Here is a 21,905-nt window from a genome sequence, read left to right as displayed (position 1 = left end):
AGCACTTAAACCAGTAGCCCCAAGTCAGTGAGGCTACTTGTGTGTGTGTAAGCGCCCAGGGTGGTGAGTAAGGGCTGTCCGATCTAGCTCTGTGTTGTCAGTGCATGCTGTGCTGAGGATGGGTTTCTGGTCAGTGCATGAGTGTTTCCTTTTGCCTCTACACAGAGATTGATGAATGTCAGTCTGACCCCTGTAAGAACGGAGGAACCTGCAAGGATCTCCCAGGATCCTTTGCTTGTCAATGTCCTGATGGCTTCATGGGAATCCAGTGCGAAACAGGTAGAAATTTCACAGGGTAAAGCTCAACCCAAGTCCCCCAAGGCCACTGCTGGGATTTCCAGTCTGATGCCCCTGGACTAGTCTAAGAGAGAGCCATGGAAGCAATACTGGCCTGCTCAGCCTAGTCCATCCTCACAAAGCTTGACAGGTTTGCCTGGAGTTTCCAGGCGTGCTCGCTTGTAGGAGGACAACCTTGTCAGGGCTGGGATGGGAATTCAGCAGCCCTGCGCTGTCCTGCTGGAGCATGAGATTCAGTTTCCATGCTCTTGAGCTCCACCAGCAGGCTCTGATTCTGCCCTGGGAAACGCCCCTGCATCTTCCCTGCAGAGCGGTGTAACCTGCGTCCAGTTAGCCTGCCCCAGGTCACCCAGGCAGTCTGGGCTACAGCAGGGACTCAAAGCCAGATCTGCAGTGTCCTAGGCTGGTGCCTTAACTACTGGCCCAGCCTTCCTCCCTCAGTCATGGCACTGTCTTAGCTAGTGCTGGGCAGTCCCCAGCACTGATACTTTTTTCACATTTTGTCACCAATGGGGAGGTGGGAAATTTGGTGACATTTTTGTGATTCTCCCCCCCCCCCCCTTATTTTTCAATAAACCCTAGAGCTGGCCAGCATTTATTTTTTAATTTTGAAATTTCAAATTTTGACCAAAAAAAAGTGAGGAAAAATTTCTAAAATCTGTTTTCTGATTTGTGTTGATTAATTTTTTACCAGCTGTGGTGATAAGCATGAGTTGCTGACCGTGACCTTTCAGTGGCTATCACTGTGCATAGTAAGCTCCATGTATCTGTGCATCATGTCTGTATTGAAAGACACCTGGTCACCTTTTAAGCTACCTTCTGCTTGGGTTTTTGATGGCAATCAAACATACACAGTGACTTTTAAGTATCAGCCCTGCCTCTGTGCAGAAGGCAGGGGCCTCCTTGGGACTCTCATTCACATCAATGAGCACTTAACCAGGGGGTCTGCTGGCATCAGTACGTGCTCACCTGCCTATCCCGGTGAGCAGACAGAGGCAGGTGCCATATTCAGTGTGACCTGCTGACACGCATTACCAGTTCCGTAGTAAGCTTTGATTGAGTGGTTTTGAAATGGGACTAATCAAAGTGCATTAATGAACTGTTAACATGTGTCAGCGGCCTGCTCGCTGCACACTAACTGTTCGTGCAGACCAGCCCGCACTGTGTGATGATTTTGCCCTACTTTCATGAAAATGATTCCAGTGAGCACACTGCTGTGCTGTGCTGAGACCAGGTGTGCTGTGCCAACCTCAAAGCCCCACGTCACCAAGTCCTTACCGTCACTGACATTTGTGGGGTTTTTCCCAAGAAATGACCCAGAGCCTGAGCCAGAGCCTACTGAGGTCAATGGAGAGAGTCTTTGGACTTTGGATCCTTCCCTGAGTAGGGACTTGAGGCTCTGGTCCACAGATTGTAAACAAAGCAAATTACAGTCGGCTAGTAAATAGATTTAGCTAGTGATCTACAGGATATAGGCTCAATTAGCTGGATAATTTGATGTTGGTTCCAAGACATACCTTTCTCCCCGCCACCGCAAAAGACTGTCATAGAAAAATCCATGCACTTAAATGGCTTGTCTGCATGTAAAAGTGAATCTGGAATAAGGTAGGATGTGATGGAATAAGAATTTCCACACATGAAGTTAAATCAGGAATAGCTATCAGGAATAACTCCCCATATAGACAAGCCCTTAAATTAGTGCAGTGACACTGAGTTAGCTTTTCACCGTTGGAGTAATGTGTGAGTTTTGCAGTGAGATCATTCATCATAAGTAACCAATAGACAATGATCCTCCTGTGTCAGTGTGCTGGACTTTGGGCAATGAATTCTGGGAGCTGTAACCCAATGGTTTGGGACACTACTTCAGAGCTTGGATATGCTGAATGTGAGGGGCTCATAGGATGAATATGTGTCCTGCATTTAGCCCATGGGCTGCACAGTATGTGCATCTGGACTATCTTGAGTGAGTCACCAATTTCACTTCCCCTGGAAACAGATGCATGTTCTGTGCATGGCCCATGGTTCGCACAAATACTTCACCTGCTGCATCTGCAGCAAGAGTCCCCGCAAGGGATCCAGAGTGTCCTCTAATGTCAATGCTGTCTCTGGCAGATGTTTGACTGAGTGTATCTGTGCCCTCTAGAAGTGGATGCCTGCGAATCAGCTCCCTGCCGTAATGGAGGGGACTGTGAAAACTATGGTGGTTCCTACCTGTGTGTCTGCCCAGAGGGTTTCTTTGGCTACCACTGCGAGACGGGTAAGCCTTGGCTAGGTGTGAGAGATTTAGCTAACGACCTCCCAGAGCCCCTGTTACATTAGCACTGGCTGGTTAATGCAATGTGGTTGTATGCACTGAACCTGGCTACTAGTTTGCCAGCCTTGAGCAGTAATTAACATTTTTTATTCAGCTTTCTTGGGCAACGCGAGCCATAACCCTTGATCTTGCTCCTCTCCCCCAGCCAGCGATCCTTGTTTCTACAGCCCGTGTGGGAGCCGAGGCTATTGCCTGCCTAGCAATGGATCCCACAGCTGCACCTGCAAGGTGGGCTACACAGGCAAGAGCTGCGAAAAAGGTAAAGGGGCTGGATGGCTACTCAAGTGAGTCCTGTCTGTCACTACAGACAGCATACGCTGCCACATGCACTGCCAGGATGCAGCCGTGTGTGCCCACTGTGAGGGGGAATCCATGCCTGGGCGAGACCCACTGACAACAGGCTGGCACTGCCGGGCTTAGCCATCAGGGCAAATCGCTGCCTCGTCTTAGAGTGTGGTGATACGCGCAGACAGAAGGTGTCAGAGGGGCTTGATCTTGCTGGGTGCTGAGCAACTCCTGGAGGTGCTGAAGTCAGTCTGAGAGAGGAAGGATGGTACTGGACTGGCACTCGCGAGGTCTGGATTCAGTTCCCAGCTCTGCTGCGCACTCCCTGTGTGAATGTGGGCAAGTCTCTGTGTCTGGGCCTCAGATCTCTATCTGTAAAATGGGGATTGATAACCTTTGTCTGGCTCGTCTGCTTTTAAACTGCCAGCTCTTCAGGACAAAGCCCTGGCTGGGATGATTTAACTGGGAATTGGTCCTGCTTTGAGCAGGGGGTTGGACTAGATGACCTTCAGGGGTCCCTTCCAACCCTGATATTCTATGATTCTATGACAATGCCCATCTCAGACTGGGTGGGTAATCCCTAGCACAATGGGGCCCTGATCCCAGCTTATGCCCCAGGGTCCTTCTTCAGGACTCAAACAGGATAATAAGGAGCAGCAGGCACCAGCCTTTGGGCCTGTGTGAACCCCCTGGGAGTGTAGAGTGCTCAGGGCCATGCAGGCTCATGCCCCAGCAGCGCACACTCCCTGCGCTGTGCATGACTGTTGTGCTGTATATCAGTGCTGCTCTCACAGCTGCCTTGACACAATCCTGTCAGCAAGTGTTTGTGTGCTGGAGGGTCAGTCCCAGGGGTTTAGTGCCTAAAGATTTACCATGTTACTTCTTCCCTTTGCTTTGATTGATATCCTGAAGAACTGCTGCCACCAACATCATTAAAGGTGGTCAGGGTGGAGGACACAGGGGTGTCGATTTCTTGGTACCCCCCCGAAGACCCAGTCGCCAGGCAGATGATTGACGGCTACGCCGTGACGTACGTATCCTTCGACGGCTCTTACCGCAGGACAGATTTTGTGGACCGAAGTCATTCTGCCCACCAATTGCGGGCACTAGCCTCTGGCAGAGCCTACAATATTTCTGTCTTTTCAGTCAAACGCAACGTGAACAACAAGAACGACATCAGCAGGCCTGTCATGCTCATCACGCGCACTAGTGAGTAGTGTCGGAAGGGGAATACAAACGTGAGCATGCACGCCTCTGTCCAACACCTAGGTTAATGCTCCAACGCCAGCTGGGGGCTGCTACTGCACAGACAGCTCATGGAGACCCACCAGCCAATGCTACCTCCTAACGGATGGCAGGACCTGCTTCCCGGCTATCCCAGCTTGCTTTCCACCACCTAACGCTACAGCAAAATTTTCAGCTAGCTGTGCACGGGTCTAAAAGCCCCCTCAGCCCACAGGACAATCTGTCCTGCACCACAACCCACTTTGGAGTGCATTAGGCAACATGGAAGCTCGGGGGTGGCCTCCGAAGACCAGAAGCTGTATGAAAAACATTATGTTTTGCATACAAATATTTTCTTGCACCTATGAGCATTATTTGAGAAATATCAATTTAGATCTAAAACCAGCATCCTTATGTATACATAGCAACCTCTTAATGAAAAAGGCCCTCCTACCAACCTAATAGCCCAGTGGCAAGCCTCTGGCAAGGAAAATCTCCTCATTCACTGAATGTGTCAATAGACTAGTGTCTCAAGGAGAACTGATTGAGATCATTGAGTTGGGCTTTTGAAGTGTCTGTTAAGGAAACTAAGCAGCCACAGATTGAGAGGTGACCTATTGAAATGGATCAGGAACTGGCTAAGAGACAAGAAGCAAAGAAGGACTAACAGGTCAATTTTCATATGGCATAAGGTTAGCAGTGGGAACCTAGTGGCTCCTTGCTGGGATCTGCAGTTAATATTATTTATTAACGATTGGGAAGGGGGGGCAGCAAGGTTGCACAGTTTATTTAGATCAGAGAGGACTGAGAGGAACACCAGAGACCTGAGCAAACCAGGGGAATGGGCACCACACCAGCAGAGGAAATTCAGTGTTGATAAATACAAAGTAATGCCAATTGGAAGGAGTGATTTGAATTACTCCTACACTGCTCAGGGTTGTAAGTTTAGTGTGCCAATTCAGGAAAGGGACCTAGGATCACTGGAGACAGGTCAATGAATACCTCTCTGCTCAGTGTGCAGCAGTGGTCAAAAGAGCAACAAAATGTTGGAGTGCATAAGAAGTGGGATGGTGAATCTGTAAAATAGTCTCATGCCTTTAGAAAACTCAGTGGTGCAGCCCCACCTGGGTACTGTCTCCAGGACTGGTCATCCCCTCTCCAAAAGCGTATTGCAGGACTAGAGGGGAGTTCAAAGCTGAGCACTGAAAACAATTAGAGCCCTGGAAAGAATTCCCTATAAAGAGAGGGTGCAAAGATGGAGGAGACAAATCAGAGCAGCCATGGTAAAGGTGCATAATGAGTGGTCTAGAGAGGGTATCTCAGGGACTTCTGGTCGCCCTATCTCCTAGCACTAGAACAAGGGGACGTTCAAAGAAACTGAAAGGCAAGAACCGTAAAAATGACTAGAGGAAATACTTTTACCCACCACGTAACTGACCTGTGAGATTCCCTGCTACAGGATATCATTGAGACCAAGGCTTTCTTAGAGTTCAAAACAGGCCTGGACCTCTTATGGACAGTGAGGGGATCAGAGTTGCATGACCGACTAATGTAGAAAGGATCAAAATCCCCCTCCATCAGGCATAAGTCAACCACCAACTGACAAGGGCAGGAAAACACTTCCCTGAGGGCAGCTGATGCCATGGTTGTCCATTCTGGGGTTTCCTGTCCTCCATTGAATCAGCTGGTGTTGGCCACTTTTAGAGGCAGAGTAAATGGGCCACAGGGCTGATCCAGGCTGGCAATTCCTGTATTGCCCAGAGTTCAATCATCCTGCTAAAGCTGGGGCACAGAGAATGGTGCCCACCTTGAGCTTTCACCCCTGGCATGCTGTTTGGAGAGAGAAACAGTGTAGCCGGCTCTGAGCAGGCCCTAGAGGGAAGGGCAGCCCTCCCAGCTGGTAGGGCGGGGGCACTGAGGATGATAAGAAAGGGCGAGTGACCATTGCACAGCACCCTCCTGCTTTCAGCAGAGTCACCCATTCTGAGTCAGATGGGAGCCCCCCCTTGGCACATATTTAGCCTGGGTCCCCTGCACAGCCTGGGTCCCCTGCACAGCCACTAAGTCATTAGAAATCAGAACATACTGAGCACCCTGTGCGCATCAGCTGAGAAAGGCTCCCGGTTGGTCTGGTCCCGCAGCAAGCTGCAGGACTCCTCCCAGCTGTGTGTTAGGCCACTGCACAGCAATGCAAGTACAGTCCTGAGCTGCATGTGAGCATTAGCAGGGTAGAGCCTGGGTCTCCTCTGGGAACAGAGTAGCAGGCTCCAGGCTGATTGCTGTGTTCTCGCTCTCTGGCAGGCTCACAACTCACAGCTCCTTCCAGCTACTGTGTACCCCATTAATGCGGAGTCCATTTTGCCCTGGGTTGGGCCTGTGCTCCCTTAGCTCCTACTATGTATTTTACAGTAGCACCTAGAGGCCCCAGCTGAGGATGGGGTCTTCTGATGAGAGACAGACAGCAAAGAGCTTACTGAAACAGCTGAGATAGCCAAAAGGTGGGAGGGGAAACAGAGGCACAGGGAGGAGACGTACTCACTCAGCCAGGAACAGGACCCAGGTGTCTTGAGTTCCAGTCCAGTGCTCTACCCACTGGACCACACCATCTCTCTTGCCCTGTTCTAGGAAACTCCTGGCCCTTTGAAAGACAAGTATTTCAAAGACTGGGAGTAAGCTTTCCTATCCTACAGCCACCTTCTGGCACGTGCACCACAAACCAGAGTAGCCTGCTAGGACTCAGTGAGGATGATGCCTACCTGATTAGCACTGCCATGTGCCCACACCCAAACTTTACCCAGCTCCCCTGCTGGAGTGCAGAGACTCCCACACAAACACACAGGCCCGTGCCCTGTGCTGCCGGTTCAGCTGCTCTTTCTCTCTCTTGCCTGGAGAGCCGAACTTGGTCCTGAAAGTCCTCAGGAAGCATCAGAAACGGCAGCTTCTGGGTTCTTTCTCATTGGTGCCGTTAAGTGCCATGCTGGCAGGCCCCAGGCTGGTGCTTGGGGGATGGGCTCGGCTGCCTTGCAGGCACTAAGGGCCAAAACAGTGGGGAATGGGAGCCTGCCCAGAGATGTCACTATGTGCTGGCCTGGCGAGGGTCAGGCCCCAGCCTTCGGCTGTGCTCCCTGGCACCTAGTGGAGCGAACCTCCCACTCTGTCTGTCAGCAGCACTGCAAGTGCTGGGAGGTCCAGGGATGCCTGGCCAAGCAGCTGGGCTGAGATGCGATGCTCTGACAGGAAGATTTCAAAGGGGCAGGAGAAGAGTCGTGGGGATGCACACATGGGCACAGGCCCCATAGGGATGGGAGGCAGCACCATGTCTGGCTTCCGAGGGGCTCTCGAGGCTATTGTTCACCGCCCCCTGCCTTCACTTCCTCCCCCCACAGGACCTCGCGCAGTGGAGGGATTTGATATCGCCAACGTGACGGCCAGCACCATCACGGTGCAGTGGGCACTCCACAGGCTCCAACACTCCTCCATCAGCAAGGTGCGCATCTCCATCCGCCAGCCCGGGGACCTGGAGGACCGCACCGTGGAGCTGAACAGCAGTGTGGCCAAGTACACATTCAGGTGAGGGAGGGCATGGCACAGGCTAAGAGAAGGGGCTAGACACTGAGAGAAACAAGGGAAAATAATTCCCCAAGTTCTGGGCTGTGACTGAGCTGACCTTGGCACCGGCCTGGGGCTGCGGGCAAAGGTGGCCATCCAGCAGATAGTGCAACTGGAGATCAGTGCTCTCTAGCCAAACTCTTCTCTCCCTCAGCTGCTCCCCAGCCCCTCCATAGGGACTGTGAGTCAGAGGTGGCCTAATGCTTTGGCTAGAGTTGCCCCTGGTGGGGATCTGCTGGCTTCACATACCCAGGATCCTGCACATGGGACTGCAGCCTAGGGCAGAGTGCGGACCAATGAGAGTAGGCAGTTAATGATCCTAGGAGAAATTTAAAGGGATGCTGTTGACTTAAGAACCACCCTGCTGCCTGAGCATTGCTTAACCCACTTCTGTAACTGGTATCTCTGAGGAGTCCTAAAAATGGAGAGGAATTATAAAGGAAAAATCTCTCTCTCTCTGTTCAGTGCATTTGCGTCATGCATTTTACAGCACTTTATATCTAATCAGTCCCACTGCTTTCTTGGGTAACTAGTCACTGTTTGTGTGAGTAGTTCCTGTTGCCAACCTGGCTGATTCCTAGGGGAACCCCTGTTTTGTATGGGCCTTTTCACTCAGCAACAAGGCAGAAAGAGAGAACATGGTTGTAAAACAGAGGAACATGTGATTGTAAAACCCACAAAACTGGCAGAGAGGTTGGAGTACCTCCTTCTTAAACTGACCACACACTTCAATGTGATGGTCTCCCATTGGACACAAACTGAAATCAGCTTCAATGTACAAGTGCATTTATGTTCGGCAGACAGGGAGAGATCAGTGCTAACCCAGGGGTTTACCTTCTGCCCAGTTTCTCTTCATTAAGATTTTTTAACCTAGTTTTTAGTAAGCTGTTGGCCATGTGAGGCTGTGAGCACTGGTGCTAGCCTACCTCAAAAGGGCATTGTGAGTGAATGTCTCTCAGATGAAAGGTGCTGGATAGCTACCAAGTATCAGCACTAAGCAAGTTTCAGGATGAGGTGAAGAACCAAGCAAATGCGGTGATGCTGTAATTTCTGCCATGCTGGCAGACGGCTGTGTACAGGGAGAACCCCACCAACTTTGATGGGACTCTCTTCAGGTATGTTGTAAATTGCAGGATTGAGGTCCAAGCTGTTACATCCCCTCAATATTGTTAATAAGCAGACACGCTAATGTGCTAGTGATGCTGACAGCGGCCTCTCTACCTACCAGTGACAGACACTTCAGACCCAGCAGTCAGTTTGGGTGCTTGAGAACAAATAATATCTGACAGATGTAAGCCACATTGCTCAATGCCCTACTGGAAGGTGCTCAGTTCCTACAGCAATAAGTGGTGTATAAGAATGTGTATGCAACAGAAGAAGGAGCCCTACAGTCAGACAGTTTGCATGATTCCTGACCCTTATCTATTTGCCACACTTGGTTTCTGGAACTCCTTACTCAGCTAATCCAGCTCTCAGTGGAGCTCCAGTGGGGTCAGGATCATGCTCTGAATCGTGGGCTTGGGTGTTTCACAAATGTAATCAGTGAAAAGTCCTTTGCAGGTTCTCATCACCCAGGATCTCGCGAGCTGTCCGTGATAACTTAGCTATTCCGTGAGGTTTGATTGATGTGTTTGTAACGCACTCTGAGATCCTTAGGTGAAAGGTCCTGGAAGGGTAAAGTGCTGTTTATGGGTTGTGTCTGTTGTCACGGCAGTGATGGTGAAACCAGCCATCGTAGTCACTGCAGCACATGCTCCCTGCCTTGTCCCGGCCATTGGAAGCAGTTGCCAGAGGGAGCAGACTGGCTCCTGCTCTAACTCCCACTCCTTTGCTATCAGCTCTGGACCCTGCTTCTGCTCCTCCATTCTAGGGGGATGCGTGACAGGCCCCTCTGTCCACCCAGCCCAAACCCACTACAGTGCAGACAACTGCAGTGTGAACACCACACCACGTCTGCAGGGAGCAGCACACACCGGCAGAAACCTATATCCCACATGCTCAGGACCCAGGGCCCTCCTCACCCCTTCCATGGACTCTCGTTACAAGGAGTGTGGGGAGGACCACAGCTGACGGCACTAGCTGTGATCACATGCCCACCCATGCTGGTAACAGGGAGAGTGGGCAACGTGGCTCTCCCTGCAACACTACATATGGCAGTAATTTAAAACCGATCCCCCGCGCACACACACGCGCACACACACACACACACACGGTGCAGAGACTGAGTGACCATGGGGACACTGATCGCCACAGAGAGGTTGTGTAGTAAAGAGTCCATCACACTCTGCAGTCAGGTTTCTGCCCCACCTCAGGCTCCTTGGAAATCATATCAGAGCTCCTGCTTTCTTAGCTCGGGGGTCAAAGCTACTGGGGTTGAGGAAGCGTAGTGAGTATTTCTGTCAGGAACCCAGTCAGGGGCCCGTTCTGCTGGGTGCCATCCAGACATGGGGAAGATGCAATCTCTGCCTGGAAATCTCTGCCATAATAGCTAATCAACCCTACGTTCCTTCCCTCTGCCTCCTCTGCCTCAGGGACCTCCAGCCAGGGGAGAGGTATCTCATCCACGTGTCAACCCTGAGTGGGCTGGAGACGGAAGATCATCCCTCAGAGAGCCTGGCCATTGCACCCTTCCACGTGTGGACTCGTGAGTGCGACCAGATGTTCCCTTGCCCTCTTCCTCAGGGCCGGAGCCTAAATGGCCATTCCCTGAGGAGGAGCCTGTGCTGTCCCAAGGGATGTGAGGGACTCATTCCAACCCCCTGGCCCTTAGGGGTGCCCTGCCAGCGTAGAGCAGCCCAGCCCCAGATGGCCTGCATGGCTGAGGCTCAGTATGGAGTGGCTATGTTTAGAAGGTGCTCACCACATTTTGGCTGGAAGCAGATGGGACCATAGGGCTAAAGCAGTGAGCCCACAGACAGCAGCCTCCGCTTCCAGCTGGAGAGCGGGCACCTGCTCAAAAGCCAGCATCCCACCCAGGGAAGGGGAAATTCTGACCAATGGTCAGCACATCCAGCATGATGCACACACCCAGCCAGCACCCGCTCACACCATCCCACTGCCTGGAGAGCAGTGACAGCAGCTGCTGTTTCTCTGGGCTGTGTGCCTCTCCCTGGACGCAGCATGGCTGCCTGCACTGCAGGGGGGCTGGTGGGACCAGTGTCATTGGGTCCATGCTACATCCTGACAAACCAGCCTGGGTTCCACTTCTGAGCTTGGTCTGGTTCTGGAGGGTGTCAGGAGCATGCTGTGGCTGTGTATGGCCCACGGGCTGGTGGGGGCTGGCCCACTGACCCATGCTCAGAAGTACCCTTTGCTTCTCAAGGCCCTGACTGCTCCTTGACCGTCAGCAGGGCTGTTCCACTGGCTGACCTGCTGCACCTGTGTCCGATCTCACACGCACAGTGATAGACAGAGACAGGGGCAGCCCCACCCTGCCACTGGCTGTGGGACCATTTGATGCTCCCCGGATCCCCAGATCATGGCAAAAGCAAATTGCTTGCCAACTGGCTTAACATCAGGGGGAGCAGCCACTCCCTGAGACAACCAGCCCTTGCTCCAGCCTAGCTGTCCTACCTAGGGGCCCGATTCATCCCTCGAGCCTGCAGGACCAACTACATCAGCCTCAGTGGAGAAGGCATTGTTCACAGATTTGCTCTGATTTGAAACTAAGTGTGGGGAACAGAAGAAGGTTGTGGGGATTGCCTTAAACTGGGAGCTGTGTGGCAGATTCTTCATACGCCCTTGTTATTTGTAGTCAGAAAAGGGGAGAACCTCTAGGTTCGCTCCTTGCTGTGCCTAGTGAATACCGTGTGCAACTGCTTGCAGCTCTCTTCCTCCCTCCCTCCACTTGACGCTGATTCTGCACCATCCCTGACTATAGAGCCATGCTGGAGCTATGGCCAGCCTGCAGCTGGGCTGGGCATCACCCACACCCGCTGCCCCGGGCCCTGGGGTGGTGGTGTAGGAGCTGACCCCACAGTAATTCTGTGCCGGGGCACTCGCCAGGTAGCCCTCTAACCTGGCGTTGCAGCACCATGGTGCCGCTGGTGCGAGGCTGAGGATCTGGCCCTGCATTTTCAGCTCTAGACTAGAGATATCCTGGAGAAGGGGCTGAAGCAACAAAACAGGAGTGCTGCAGAGGTCTGGAGATGGACCCCGTCCTAGCAAGTGGGGTGCTGGAGGGGCTCTCTAGAGTTGTCACTCGCTGTGGGCCCTGGCTGCAGTCAAGACACTTGCCCCATTGTAACTACATTGCTGTCGTTAGCCTGGCACAACCTGTACGTGGCCTCGCTGCAACAGTGCAGCACGGTTTACATCAGTGCTGCTCACTTCACTGCACCAGGGTCACCCCTGTGCTAGGGTCTGCCCCAGACGGTTACAATGGTGCCCATTGCCAGGCTCACAGCTAGCCCAGGCCTGAGCATCCAGATTAGCCTAGCCTGGGGGTGAGCAGCCATGCTGCACAGCCAGAGCCTGTTTACTGGGTCCTTGCTGCTGCTGTGCCCCCTGCAGTGTCACTAGGACTGCTGGGGCCATTCCAGCAGTGAGCTGAGCCCCTCTCTGAATCCGTCCCAGTGAACTGGGGGAGAACTGGGCACCTGGCAGGAACTGTAGAAAGGCATCAGAGGTAGGGTGACCAGATGTGCCATTTTTAAAGGAACAGTCCCATTTTGGGGGACTTTTTCTTATATAGGTGCCTAGTACCCTGCACCCCCTGTCCTGTTTTTTCACAGTTGCTGTCTGGTCACCCTAATCAGAGGGCTTTAGCCAGTGTGAAAGCAGCATGTGGGCTCTAAGCCCTGCCCCCACCAGGTCGGCAAGGCTGGGAGCACGAAGCTGCCCAGGAGCAGAGATCACAGGCAGCTTGAGCCATGTAATCAGCGAAGGGACACTCCATTGAGACCATTCAGACTGATGTTTCCTTCCCACCGGCACAGGGCCTCTTCCTCCCCGGAACCTCACTGCCTCCAGAGTCAGCGCCACCTCTGTCTACATGACCTGGGATCAGCCGCTGGCGGGGTCTGTGGAGGGTTACATCATCAACGTCACCACTAACCAGAGCATCAAGAGCCGCTATGTGCCCAACGGGAAGCTATCGTCCTACACGGTGCGTGACCTGCTTCCCGGTCAGAGGTATCGCTTGTCCATGACAGCCATCCAGAACACCGAGCAAGGCCAAGGGCACAGTGAGCCAGCCCATGTCTACATCTTGACCCGTAAGTCCATGATCCCGCCATGGCCTTCCCTGAGCCTGGCAGGGAAATGTTATGCTAGGGGGACAGAGCATACACAAGGGAACAGGTGCCTCTGCTGGAGGAGTTCTGATGGGGAGAACAGGCATTGAACTAGTGATGTGACAACAGGGCATGGGAACATCAGCTCGTCCATGAGAGCCAGCATAGCCACCCGGGAATGTAAATTGCCCACGAGCTGGAAACGCCATGCACTGCAGGTTTTCCACCGAGCTGGAGGAAACACTGCTTCCATGCAGTGTTCTCCACTTGAAAGCCAGCAGGGACCCTGTATGGTTCTTCCTTTGCTACATTGGATGTGTGAGACCCCTTCTGTATTTGGGCACGCAGTGAGATGAGGGAGCTCTCTCACACGGCACGGTCTGGCATGGGGTGGAAGCAGAGCCATCATGGTGGTCTGGACATTTCCCGGGGCCATGCTGGCTGTACATATACTGATTCTCACAGATGCCATGGCTGCTCAACAGGAGAATCCCCAGCCAGTTGGGGGTGGGCTTTCTCGGAGGCAGTGGCTTGATGGTAGAATTACACTCCATTTACTCCACTGATTCACTGCTTCGTCCTGGCTAAGCCTAATCCTTTGTGGCCTGCAGTGCAGAGGGATGGGACCCCTGAGAGGCGATGGGGCCAAGCAGGACACCCACGGGTGCTCAGGAACAGGCTCCCCCCAGCATTGCTGCCAGAACTGCGCCTGCTTGCTGATCATGACATCCTGGAGGAACCCTCGCAGGCTCCCAGGTAGGCTCAGCGGCAATTGCACAGCCCTGCTTGAAGTCTGAGCACTAACAAATAACATGTGGTGGTGGGAGCTGGATGAGAGCGGGAATGGGCTACTTCTGCTGAACCCTTGTGTTCCAGTACAGATCAGGTCACATGTAAGCCACATTTCCTGGCCTTCCTCTAGTCCTCAGTGTATATTTGGCCACATCACAAACCCACTGTATAATCTCATGATTGGTGGCCAGCACTAGAACAGTCTGGTTAGTGCATGGGGGATGCTCCCAGCAAATCCCTTGTCGCCCTGGCTCTGATCCTTGGGAACTGGAGAGCATCTGCCTCTCCCACGTGTACAAAGGGTGGGTGGGATGTTAACAGCTGGTGGGTGGCTCTGGATGCCTGATTTCCATTAGTGGCCTGAGCATCCAGCCCCACTTCCATGGCAGCTTTAAACAGCCCACCCCAGGTGCCCTATTCAAATGGAACCTTTCCTTGAAGTCGCTACAACTTATGCAACCCAGTGCTCATCAGTTGCTCTGCTGTTTGAGCATGGAATCTCTCCTCCCTCTGCCCACCCCGGTGGACACTGGCTGCCTGGCCCATGTTTCAGATCTTCAGCCATCTCCTTACTGCTGTGCCCACCTTGGATCCAGCCTGCTGCACCCCTTCCTGGAGCCAGTGACACAAACCAGGCCTGCTTCTCCTGGGCAAGGGAGAGATCTGCATTTTAAATAGAAGCTCTTCAGATTTTTTAAGTGGGGTGAGAAGCTGGAGGAGACGGAACACAATCAACCAGGAGGAGAAAATGGATACTGGGGTGCAGACTGGCTGAATGCCCTGGAAATGCATGGTGGGACACAGGAGAATGTAGTAGAGGTGCCCTCTGCTGCACAATGCATCTGTATCATGGCCACATGCACCCTTTCTGCTAATCTCTGCAACTCCTCAGACAGGAAACTGTCAAGGGCAGTCAGACTCCAAAACCTACATGAAGCGCCAGATTCCACAGTGGGCTATGTGGCAGCCAGTGTAGCTGCCATGTGATTGGCTTCCCCTGGCAGTTATACCCACATCACTGAGTAGAATGTGCCCCTAGTTATTTGTCTGCATCTCAGTTCTCACTTGCTGCAGTGTTAATGCAGCACTTCAGGAGTGTGCACCTCAGGCTTCCTGCATTGATGCTGATTGTTTGTGTCCCAGTAGTGCCTTGAAGCCCCACTTAATAACGGAACCTCTCTGTGCCTGCATGTCACGAAGAGGAACAGTACAGGACTGCGAGAACAAGTTCACTTTGCAAACAGCCTTCACTTTGCAGGCTCCAGGATGGCACTGGAAACAAAACAAATTGAAACAAGATTTTGTGCAGTTTAAATGACCAGCATATTCATCCCCTGGCTGACGCTCCGCTCAGCGTGGTCCATCACAGTTCCTTTCCACAGGCTGCTCTCTGCACTCAGAATGCCACTGCTAGGGCCCACCAGCTGAATGAGCAATCTTGTCGGCAAACCATATAACTGTGTGCTGTAGCCCACTGATTTCTGTGGGGGAGCACGAACGCCCTCTGGGCCACTGTACGAGGGCTAGTAATTCTTTCCTTTTCCAGGTTTACTGAGCTGGTGGATGGCAGACGGAGGATCAGTGCCAAGTTCAGCAGCTTGCCAAGCAAATCCGTCACTGTGAGAACACGTAAGTACTCTCCATCCTCCCCAGCCCCTTGTCTGTTGCCTGGGCCCCTGTCCCACAGAGGGTGTGAAAGCAACACCGGCACAGTTGCCTGCTGGACTGCAGGAGGTGTAACTCTGAGACGGTTATAGGATTGAAGGTTGCAGCACCTGCCCCATAGGGGTGTGAAAAGTCTCTGTCTCACTTTCTCTACACACAGCCCCCAGCTGGCTTTAGAGAAGGGCCAATCCCACAGCCCAGCACAGATGTGAGGTGGCTCCATGGGCAGGACAAAGCCGGGGGAAATGCTGGCAGGGGCAATGGCTCAGCTCTCTAGAAAGAAGATCCCTGGGTTGGAATGGCCAGGGGTCCTGGCACTGCATGTGCGAAGCCACAATGCCCTGGCGATGAAGCAGCACAGGCTGACCCTGAATGCCATGGAAGAGCCCCAGAGCCATGCTGCTTCCCCACCAGTCTGTGGCTTGTTGGGGCAGGGGTCACTCCCAGCTGACCGCTGCAGGGCCTGGTCCATATCTGCTGCTAAGAGCATTGTCAGACTGGCGCTGCCCAAGGTGCAGCTCTCCCTGTATCCTGTCTCGGACAGTGGCCGGCTCCAGCTGCCTCTGAAGAGAATCCTGCTGTAGGCAGCTGCCCCATGTAACTCCCTGCCATGCTCAGACACGGTAACCCTCTGAATTGTAACCAAGGCCCAGGATGCAGATGCCCAGCCCCCGACCCCCTTCCCCCCCGCCCCCCTGCCAGCCCAGCCTGGGCTAAGGGATGGAGACTGGAGAATGAGAGCGGAAATGGGCAGGGTGCCCGAATGAGCAGCTGTGCTGAATACAGTCCTGCAGCCATCTTTTGACTCCCTGAACCATGCACATCACCAGGAGGTTTTGCTGGCGGTAGCTGTGCTGGGGTTTACATGCAGGGATGCAAATCCTGTTGCCCCACATGGTGAAAGGGGAGGGAGATAACATGTCTAGAAAAATGTAAATCCCATTTGGTGGACCTCTCTGAAATGGCACCTGGCTGTGTCTCCTGAGGGGAGAGCAGGGCACCGAGTCACCTGAGTTCTAGTCCCAGTTCTGACTTCCTGGGTGACAGTGGCTAAGTCCCTTTCTTTTCTGCACAATGGGGCTAGTTGTTCTCCCCCGCCCTGAGGAAGTGCTGAGAGATCACTGTGGGAGAGGGTCTTTGGAGAGGAGCTGAATATGAATGGCCATGCCAAAGGCATGCAGCACAGCAAACGGTATGTGAAAATCAGCAAAACTAAGAGCTGAGAAAAGGTGGCAATATCACACACGCATACCCCTACCCCTCCCTGTGAAACTCATTGCCACAAGAGATCTCTGAGGCCAAGAGCTTAGCAGGGTTCCCAAACAGACTGGACATTTGATAAAAATGGCCAGAGTGACAAGAGCCAGGATTTAAAAAACAAAAACTAGGCATTTTGGAAGGAATAAATCTTCATGCTTCAGACCTTAATGCAGCCTCTGCCTGTTGGGGTTTAGGAAGAAAGCGTCTTTCTGAGCAGATTACAGCTGCCTCCTATGGGGTCCTTCCACCTGCCACTGAAGCAGCTGGTGCTGATGACTGGGCTGGATGGCCCTTGGGGCTGATCCTGTCTGGCACTGCCTAGGTTCTAATATAAAAGGGATACATATTCTTGGTTGTTCTCCTAGAATCTGAGGCACCAGTGAAGCTGGAAAACATGGAGGAATCAACCAATTGGGTTGGCCTGGCACTGCAGCTGCTGGAGTCTGAGAACCAGAAGGGAAACTGTAAGTCTGGCGAGTGGGGGATTTATGTTTGCAGTTGGGACTCTACTGTTAAAGCTGGTCCCAAACCATAGTCCCTGTGCTAGACAGCCCCAAACTTTGGGGAGATTTGCAACCCAAACCTGAATCCACAGCCCAACTTTGCAAATGATCCAAATGGTTATTGTGGGTCAGACCCAAACGCTGAGTAATAGCCTTGGCTCCCTGGGGATCAGCCCTTTACAGCGTGGCTGCGTCACCCCACATGTGCATGAATTGCTGTCTCTGGCCAGCAGCATGGCCCAGGGCAGCTGTCCTGAACTTGAGGGCTCCAGCTGCCATGAGGACAGCTGCCAGGTTCAGGGAAGAACCAGTGGGAGACAACCCATTGCTTGGCTGGCAATTTCTGATTTTCCATGCAGGAGGCTAGAGACTAGTCCTTGGGTGCAGGCAGCTCACTGCGAAAGTGCCAGCCCAGGGGGCACCCTTAAGTCAGGGCCTGATCCAGAGATTCTGAGTACCCACAACACTCTGCACCTCTCGGGATCAGACCCTCCATGCCACCACGGGGCTCTCTCTGAAGCCTCCTGCTCGGACCTCTGAACCCCTGCGTGAGGGGGTACAGCACAGCACTTTATAAACTCCCCCCTCCCAGACCCCACCCCACAACCCTCTGGCTGGGTACACTGTGGCACTCTGTCTGGGCCATACACTTCGTCCCCTGGATGTGCATCCTCCGCCAAAGGCTGGAGCGGCCTGATGTTGGTGTTTGTGTTTGCAGACGATAGCCGGAACTGCTCCACAAACCCCTGCAAAAATGGGGGGACCTGTGTCCCGGGTCTCGAGGTCTACATCTGTGACTGCATCCCCGGCTTCAAGGGCAGACGCTGTGAACTAGGTGAGGCTACAGCTGCCCTGCTGCCCCTGGGTCTCAGCCCTAGCCCAGCTGCCCGCCAGCTGTAAGACAAGAGAATGGGAGGCGGGGGTGAGCCAATGCTAGGGTTGCAGCAGTCAGTCACACCAGGGAGCAGGGCCCAGGCCAGCAGGGAGCCCCTGTCCTGCAGGCTGAGGGGGCACCAGGAGCAGCAGTGCCAAGGCAGGCTATGGCGTGCAGAGTCAGTAATGCCCAACAGCAGGCTAGAGGCCAGGAGGGGCCCTGGCGTAGTGTGTCCTGTGCTCACATGACTGAGGACAGGCTGCTTTGATGCTTGCTGGACCAGAGGAAGAGAGAATTCCACCCTCCCGGGCTCCATCAGACTGAGCAGTCCCCAGCCCCCTCACCTCTCCTCCAAAGGCATTAGGCTGCTGATGCTCAAGGGGAGAAGAGCCTGCTCGCTGCTAGCACCCGTTTTGGGAAGGGCAGATTTGAGACCCAGCCTGCCCCTCCCTCCCAGAGAAAAGCTTGCTTGTATGCCCCTCCCCTGCTGTCTGGCACAGCTCCCATCTGCCCCTGGAGCACTAGTGTCTGGGATTTGCAGCAGCTGCTGCCTCCTGTCCTAGGTCTCCTCAGAGATATCAGGGCAGCGCTGCAGCCCCCAGGCAGCGGGATTAGAGCCATCGTCCCTGAAATACTCATCTCTGCTGGGAAACCGGGGCTATGGACCTCAGGCCTTGTCAAATTGGCAAGCGCTGTGGGAGGTGAGAGCAGCATTTCAGCAGAGGGGGCGGCAACCTGTGTCAAGACTAAGGGCAGGGACAGGAGCTGCTTTCTCTGTGCACAGTGGGGCCTGGGTCCCATAGCTAGCCCTGTATGCTGCTGGAGGGGTTAGTTCATACCCCACGCTGGGGTGTACAGTCCAAGGAGCTAGAGTTCCTGGAGATGGTGCCCATAAGAGCTGGGGCTAAGATTTTTCAAGAGTGACCAATGACTTTGGGGATGGAGCTGGGGGCACCTCAGATGGGCCTGATTTTCAGAGCGGGTGCTCAGCCCATGCCAAAAGCCAGGCCTCCCTGAGTGCCCCAAGTCACGTGCTGCTTTTGGAAACCTTCTGTCGAAGTACTGACATGGTCCAGTTGGGAATTGAATGCAGGTGGGCCCCTTAAGCCTGTGATCTAGCCTCTAGCCCCTCTTCCCTGGCCTTGGGCCCAAGGTCTTACTTGGAGTCCAGTTCTACCGCCCCTACCCCCACCCCCACCCCCCCAGGTACCATAAACCTCTGCAGTGGTAGTCGTCTCGAGCGTGGAGCTGGTGCCCTACTTACAGCAGCTTTACCATGGCACCTTGGGAAGAGCAGCAGTGCTTCGGTCGCCATCAGCCACTGTGCTGATAACACGCACATTATATGGACCCCTGGCTAAAGAAAACTCAGCCAGCCTCACATAACAAACCCTGCTGGGCAGCGAGCCCCCTGGGCTGCCGGCCCTAGGAAATGTCACTGGGCATGCACTGCCATCCAGGGCAGGAGCCTGGCGCTAAGCCATGCTGTGCAGCCTCAGATGTCAGGCAGGCCCTGGGATGGCACAGAGTACAGCACGTATAAGGGCAAATATTTCACAGATGCACAAAGGAAATTCAGTGGGGGAATAAACTCAGCTGCCTGATTTCTGGACCCCCTCATGCAGTGCTGCTACCAGGGCTCTCACCCTCTGCTTGGTGTCAAGCAGAAAGCAGGATCAGTTTTCCTGTCCTCAGCTGCTAAGTCCCCATCTTGCTTCCCCCTTTATAGGCCTGCTTTAAAACCCAGCCCCCAACTGCCATGCACCCAGGCTGGGACTTGGCTGGCTGGCTGAGCAGTTCCTGGTGGCAGGGAATATGCCTCGCTTGGGATAAATGTATGCTGCTAGGAAGGTGGGTTTGAGCAGTTAGTGTCATTCATTTAATGACCGATTTTTCTCCATAATTGGGGTGTCCTGTTGCTAATAGGGCATCAAATTAACCCTTTCTCCCCTTCTCTCTGCTTAGCCTGCAAGAAGCTGCCCCACTCCTGCACTCGGCTGTACTCAGAAACCAAGTCGTTTCCTGTCTGGGAAGGTGGCATCTGCCACTACCTGTGAGTATAGCTTGCCTTTTGCACTTCCCCCTTCCTGTTTACATTTGGCCATGTGGAGAGCTCGTGGGCAGTGGCTGAGGTTTGGAAACCCAAGGAGGAGGAATGAGGATCAGCTGCTTCCGGATGTAGTTTGTCTCATTTCTGTTACCTTGTCTGGCCATGTCTTATGGGGCGGGGGGAGGGGAAGCTGCAGTATGGGGGCAGGGAAGCTGCAGTATGGGGGCAGCTGTAGCAGCCAAAAAACAGTCCACATGCTGTCCTAGCACCTTCACTGATGTTTGGCATAGGTGTGGTTCTGCACTCAAGGGACAGCTCCAGGCTGTGCTGCAGTGGGTTGGGTTTTTATCAGTGTGGTGAAGGCAGGTGGTAGGCTAGTGTGTGATACTAGAAATGTTGGCTCTGTTGGAGCATCTAGAAAACGTGACACTGTACCACCCCTCGCCTCTACCAGGCATTGGGGTGTTTGCACATGTTGTACTAATGCAAAGTCAACCAGTGCCTTTTCCCCCAGGAGTTGGGCAGGGAGGAGGGAGAGAGCGAGCTGGTTGGAGGGTGGCTGGCTGGCTGTCATCTTCTCCAGTTTCCCTTTCTCCCTTACAAGCAAAGATGTCTCTGTCTTGCCATCAATTAGGGCCACAGCCAGTCTGACAGCGAGTATTTCCCATCCGCTGAACCTGTCTCAACATGCTCTCCCACTCCAGAATGCAGCTGGCACTGCTGTTTCACTAGGCAGCAGTGCCGATGATCTTCTAGTTGTAATCATGGGGTCAGTTACTCAAACGTTTCTGGGCTGTAGTTTGACGCTCTTGGCCCATCGTCTGTCTGTTTGGCTTCCATGATCTATCTGAAGTGTTGTGGGAAAGGCTAGCCATTAAGCATGCAATAGCAGAGCTGTGTTTGAGTTGAATGGCGCTGTGGTGCTTAATTTCTTTAAGCATTTCCATCTATATAAGGCATTGTTAACCCCTCTCCTCCTCACAGAATAGAGAAATAAAGTAGCTGACGGTGCAGTCATATTTTAAGCAGGGTGGTAACCGGTGGGTCTTTAATGGCAGCCAGTCACAGCACATACTTACTGGGCTCTTACCCACCAGACCCTAGAGTTCAGGCTACGTTTGTTAACTGTGTTACCCTCTGTACCAGCCCTCTCTTAGCTATGCGCCAGACCCACGCACCATTTCTGGAAGGGTCTCGTCTCACTCCCCAAACTGTGCTGCCCTAATTACCAGCCAGAAAACTGGCTCCCTCCCCCACTCTAAGAGTAGCTGGGATTCCACTAAGAATTAGGAGTCCATTCTGAACCTGGCCAATAGACCCTGCAGCTGGTGGTTGAGTGGCCAGTGCTCTCCCCTCACGGTGCTGGTGGTGAGCTTGATCAACATTGGACATGACACCAGTCTTTTGATCAGGACTGACCAAACCCCACTGCACAAGCGACCTCAGGGATCCGGTGCTTGCGGCCAGGCAGGCCTATACCCTTTTCAATGTCTGTCTACAGCAAATTGTTCTGCTGTGTCCTCTTTGTACTAACAGATACAAGAGGGTCTACAAAGTCCACCAGGACATCTGCTACAAGGAGAGCTGTGAGAGCACTGCTTCAAAGAAGACAGGCAGCAGGTAGGGTCGGTTGACGGCTACTGCAATGGCTTTGCAACACTGCAACGTACAGACACAATGGAAAAGAGCGCTCACATTTTCAATAGAAACTAGTCATTATGGGTGCGCAGTCTGAGACACAGTGACAGGGGGCTGATTTTCAGAAAATGCTGAGTGCCTACCTTCCGGAAACCAACTC

General features: G+C 53.2%; 1 protein-coding gene across 1 annotated transcript in view; it reads left to right on the top strand.

Annotated features, from left to right (window-relative positions):
• Nucleotides 1-21,905, top strand: part of SNED1 (sushi, nidogen and EGF like domains 1) — a 115,570-nt gene that overhangs the window by 93,194 nt on the left and 471 nt on the right. Inside the window, exons 19-31 of the mRNA XM_077826480.1 lie at nucleotides 166-279; nucleotides 2,441-2,554; nucleotides 2,757-2,870; nucleotides 3,809-4,105; nucleotides 7,507-7,690; nucleotides 10,261-10,373; nucleotides 12,667-12,945; nucleotides 13,575-13,719; nucleotides 15,302-15,384; nucleotides 17,046-17,153; nucleotides 17,902-18,018; nucleotides 20,023-20,110; nucleotides 21,644-21,727. Coding sequence (XP_077682606.1) covers nucleotides 166-279; nucleotides 2,441-2,554; nucleotides 2,757-2,870; nucleotides 3,809-4,105; nucleotides 7,507-7,690; nucleotides 10,261-10,373; nucleotides 12,667-12,945; nucleotides 13,575-13,719; nucleotides 15,302-15,384; nucleotides 17,046-17,153; nucleotides 17,902-18,018; nucleotides 20,023-20,110; nucleotides 21,644-21,727 — 1,840 coding nt within the window. The remainder of the gene's footprint in view (nucleotides 1-165; nucleotides 280-2,440; nucleotides 2,555-2,756; nucleotides 2,871-3,808; nucleotides 4,106-7,506; nucleotides 7,691-10,260; nucleotides 10,374-12,666; nucleotides 12,946-13,574; nucleotides 13,720-15,301; nucleotides 15,385-17,045; nucleotides 17,154-17,901; nucleotides 18,019-20,022; nucleotides 20,111-21,643; nucleotides 21,728-21,905) is intronic.

Source organism: Eretmochelys imbricata, chromosome 9 (genome assembly GCF_965152235.1).
Source record: "Eretmochelys imbricata isolate rEreImb1 chromosome 9, rEreImb1.hap1, whole genome shotgun sequence".
Taxonomy (NCBI): domain Eukaryota; kingdom Metazoa; phylum Chordata; order Testudines; family Cheloniidae; genus Eretmochelys; species Eretmochelys imbricata.
Note: the sequence above shows the minus strand (reverse complement) of the source record. Positions and strands in the feature narration are given on the sequence as shown.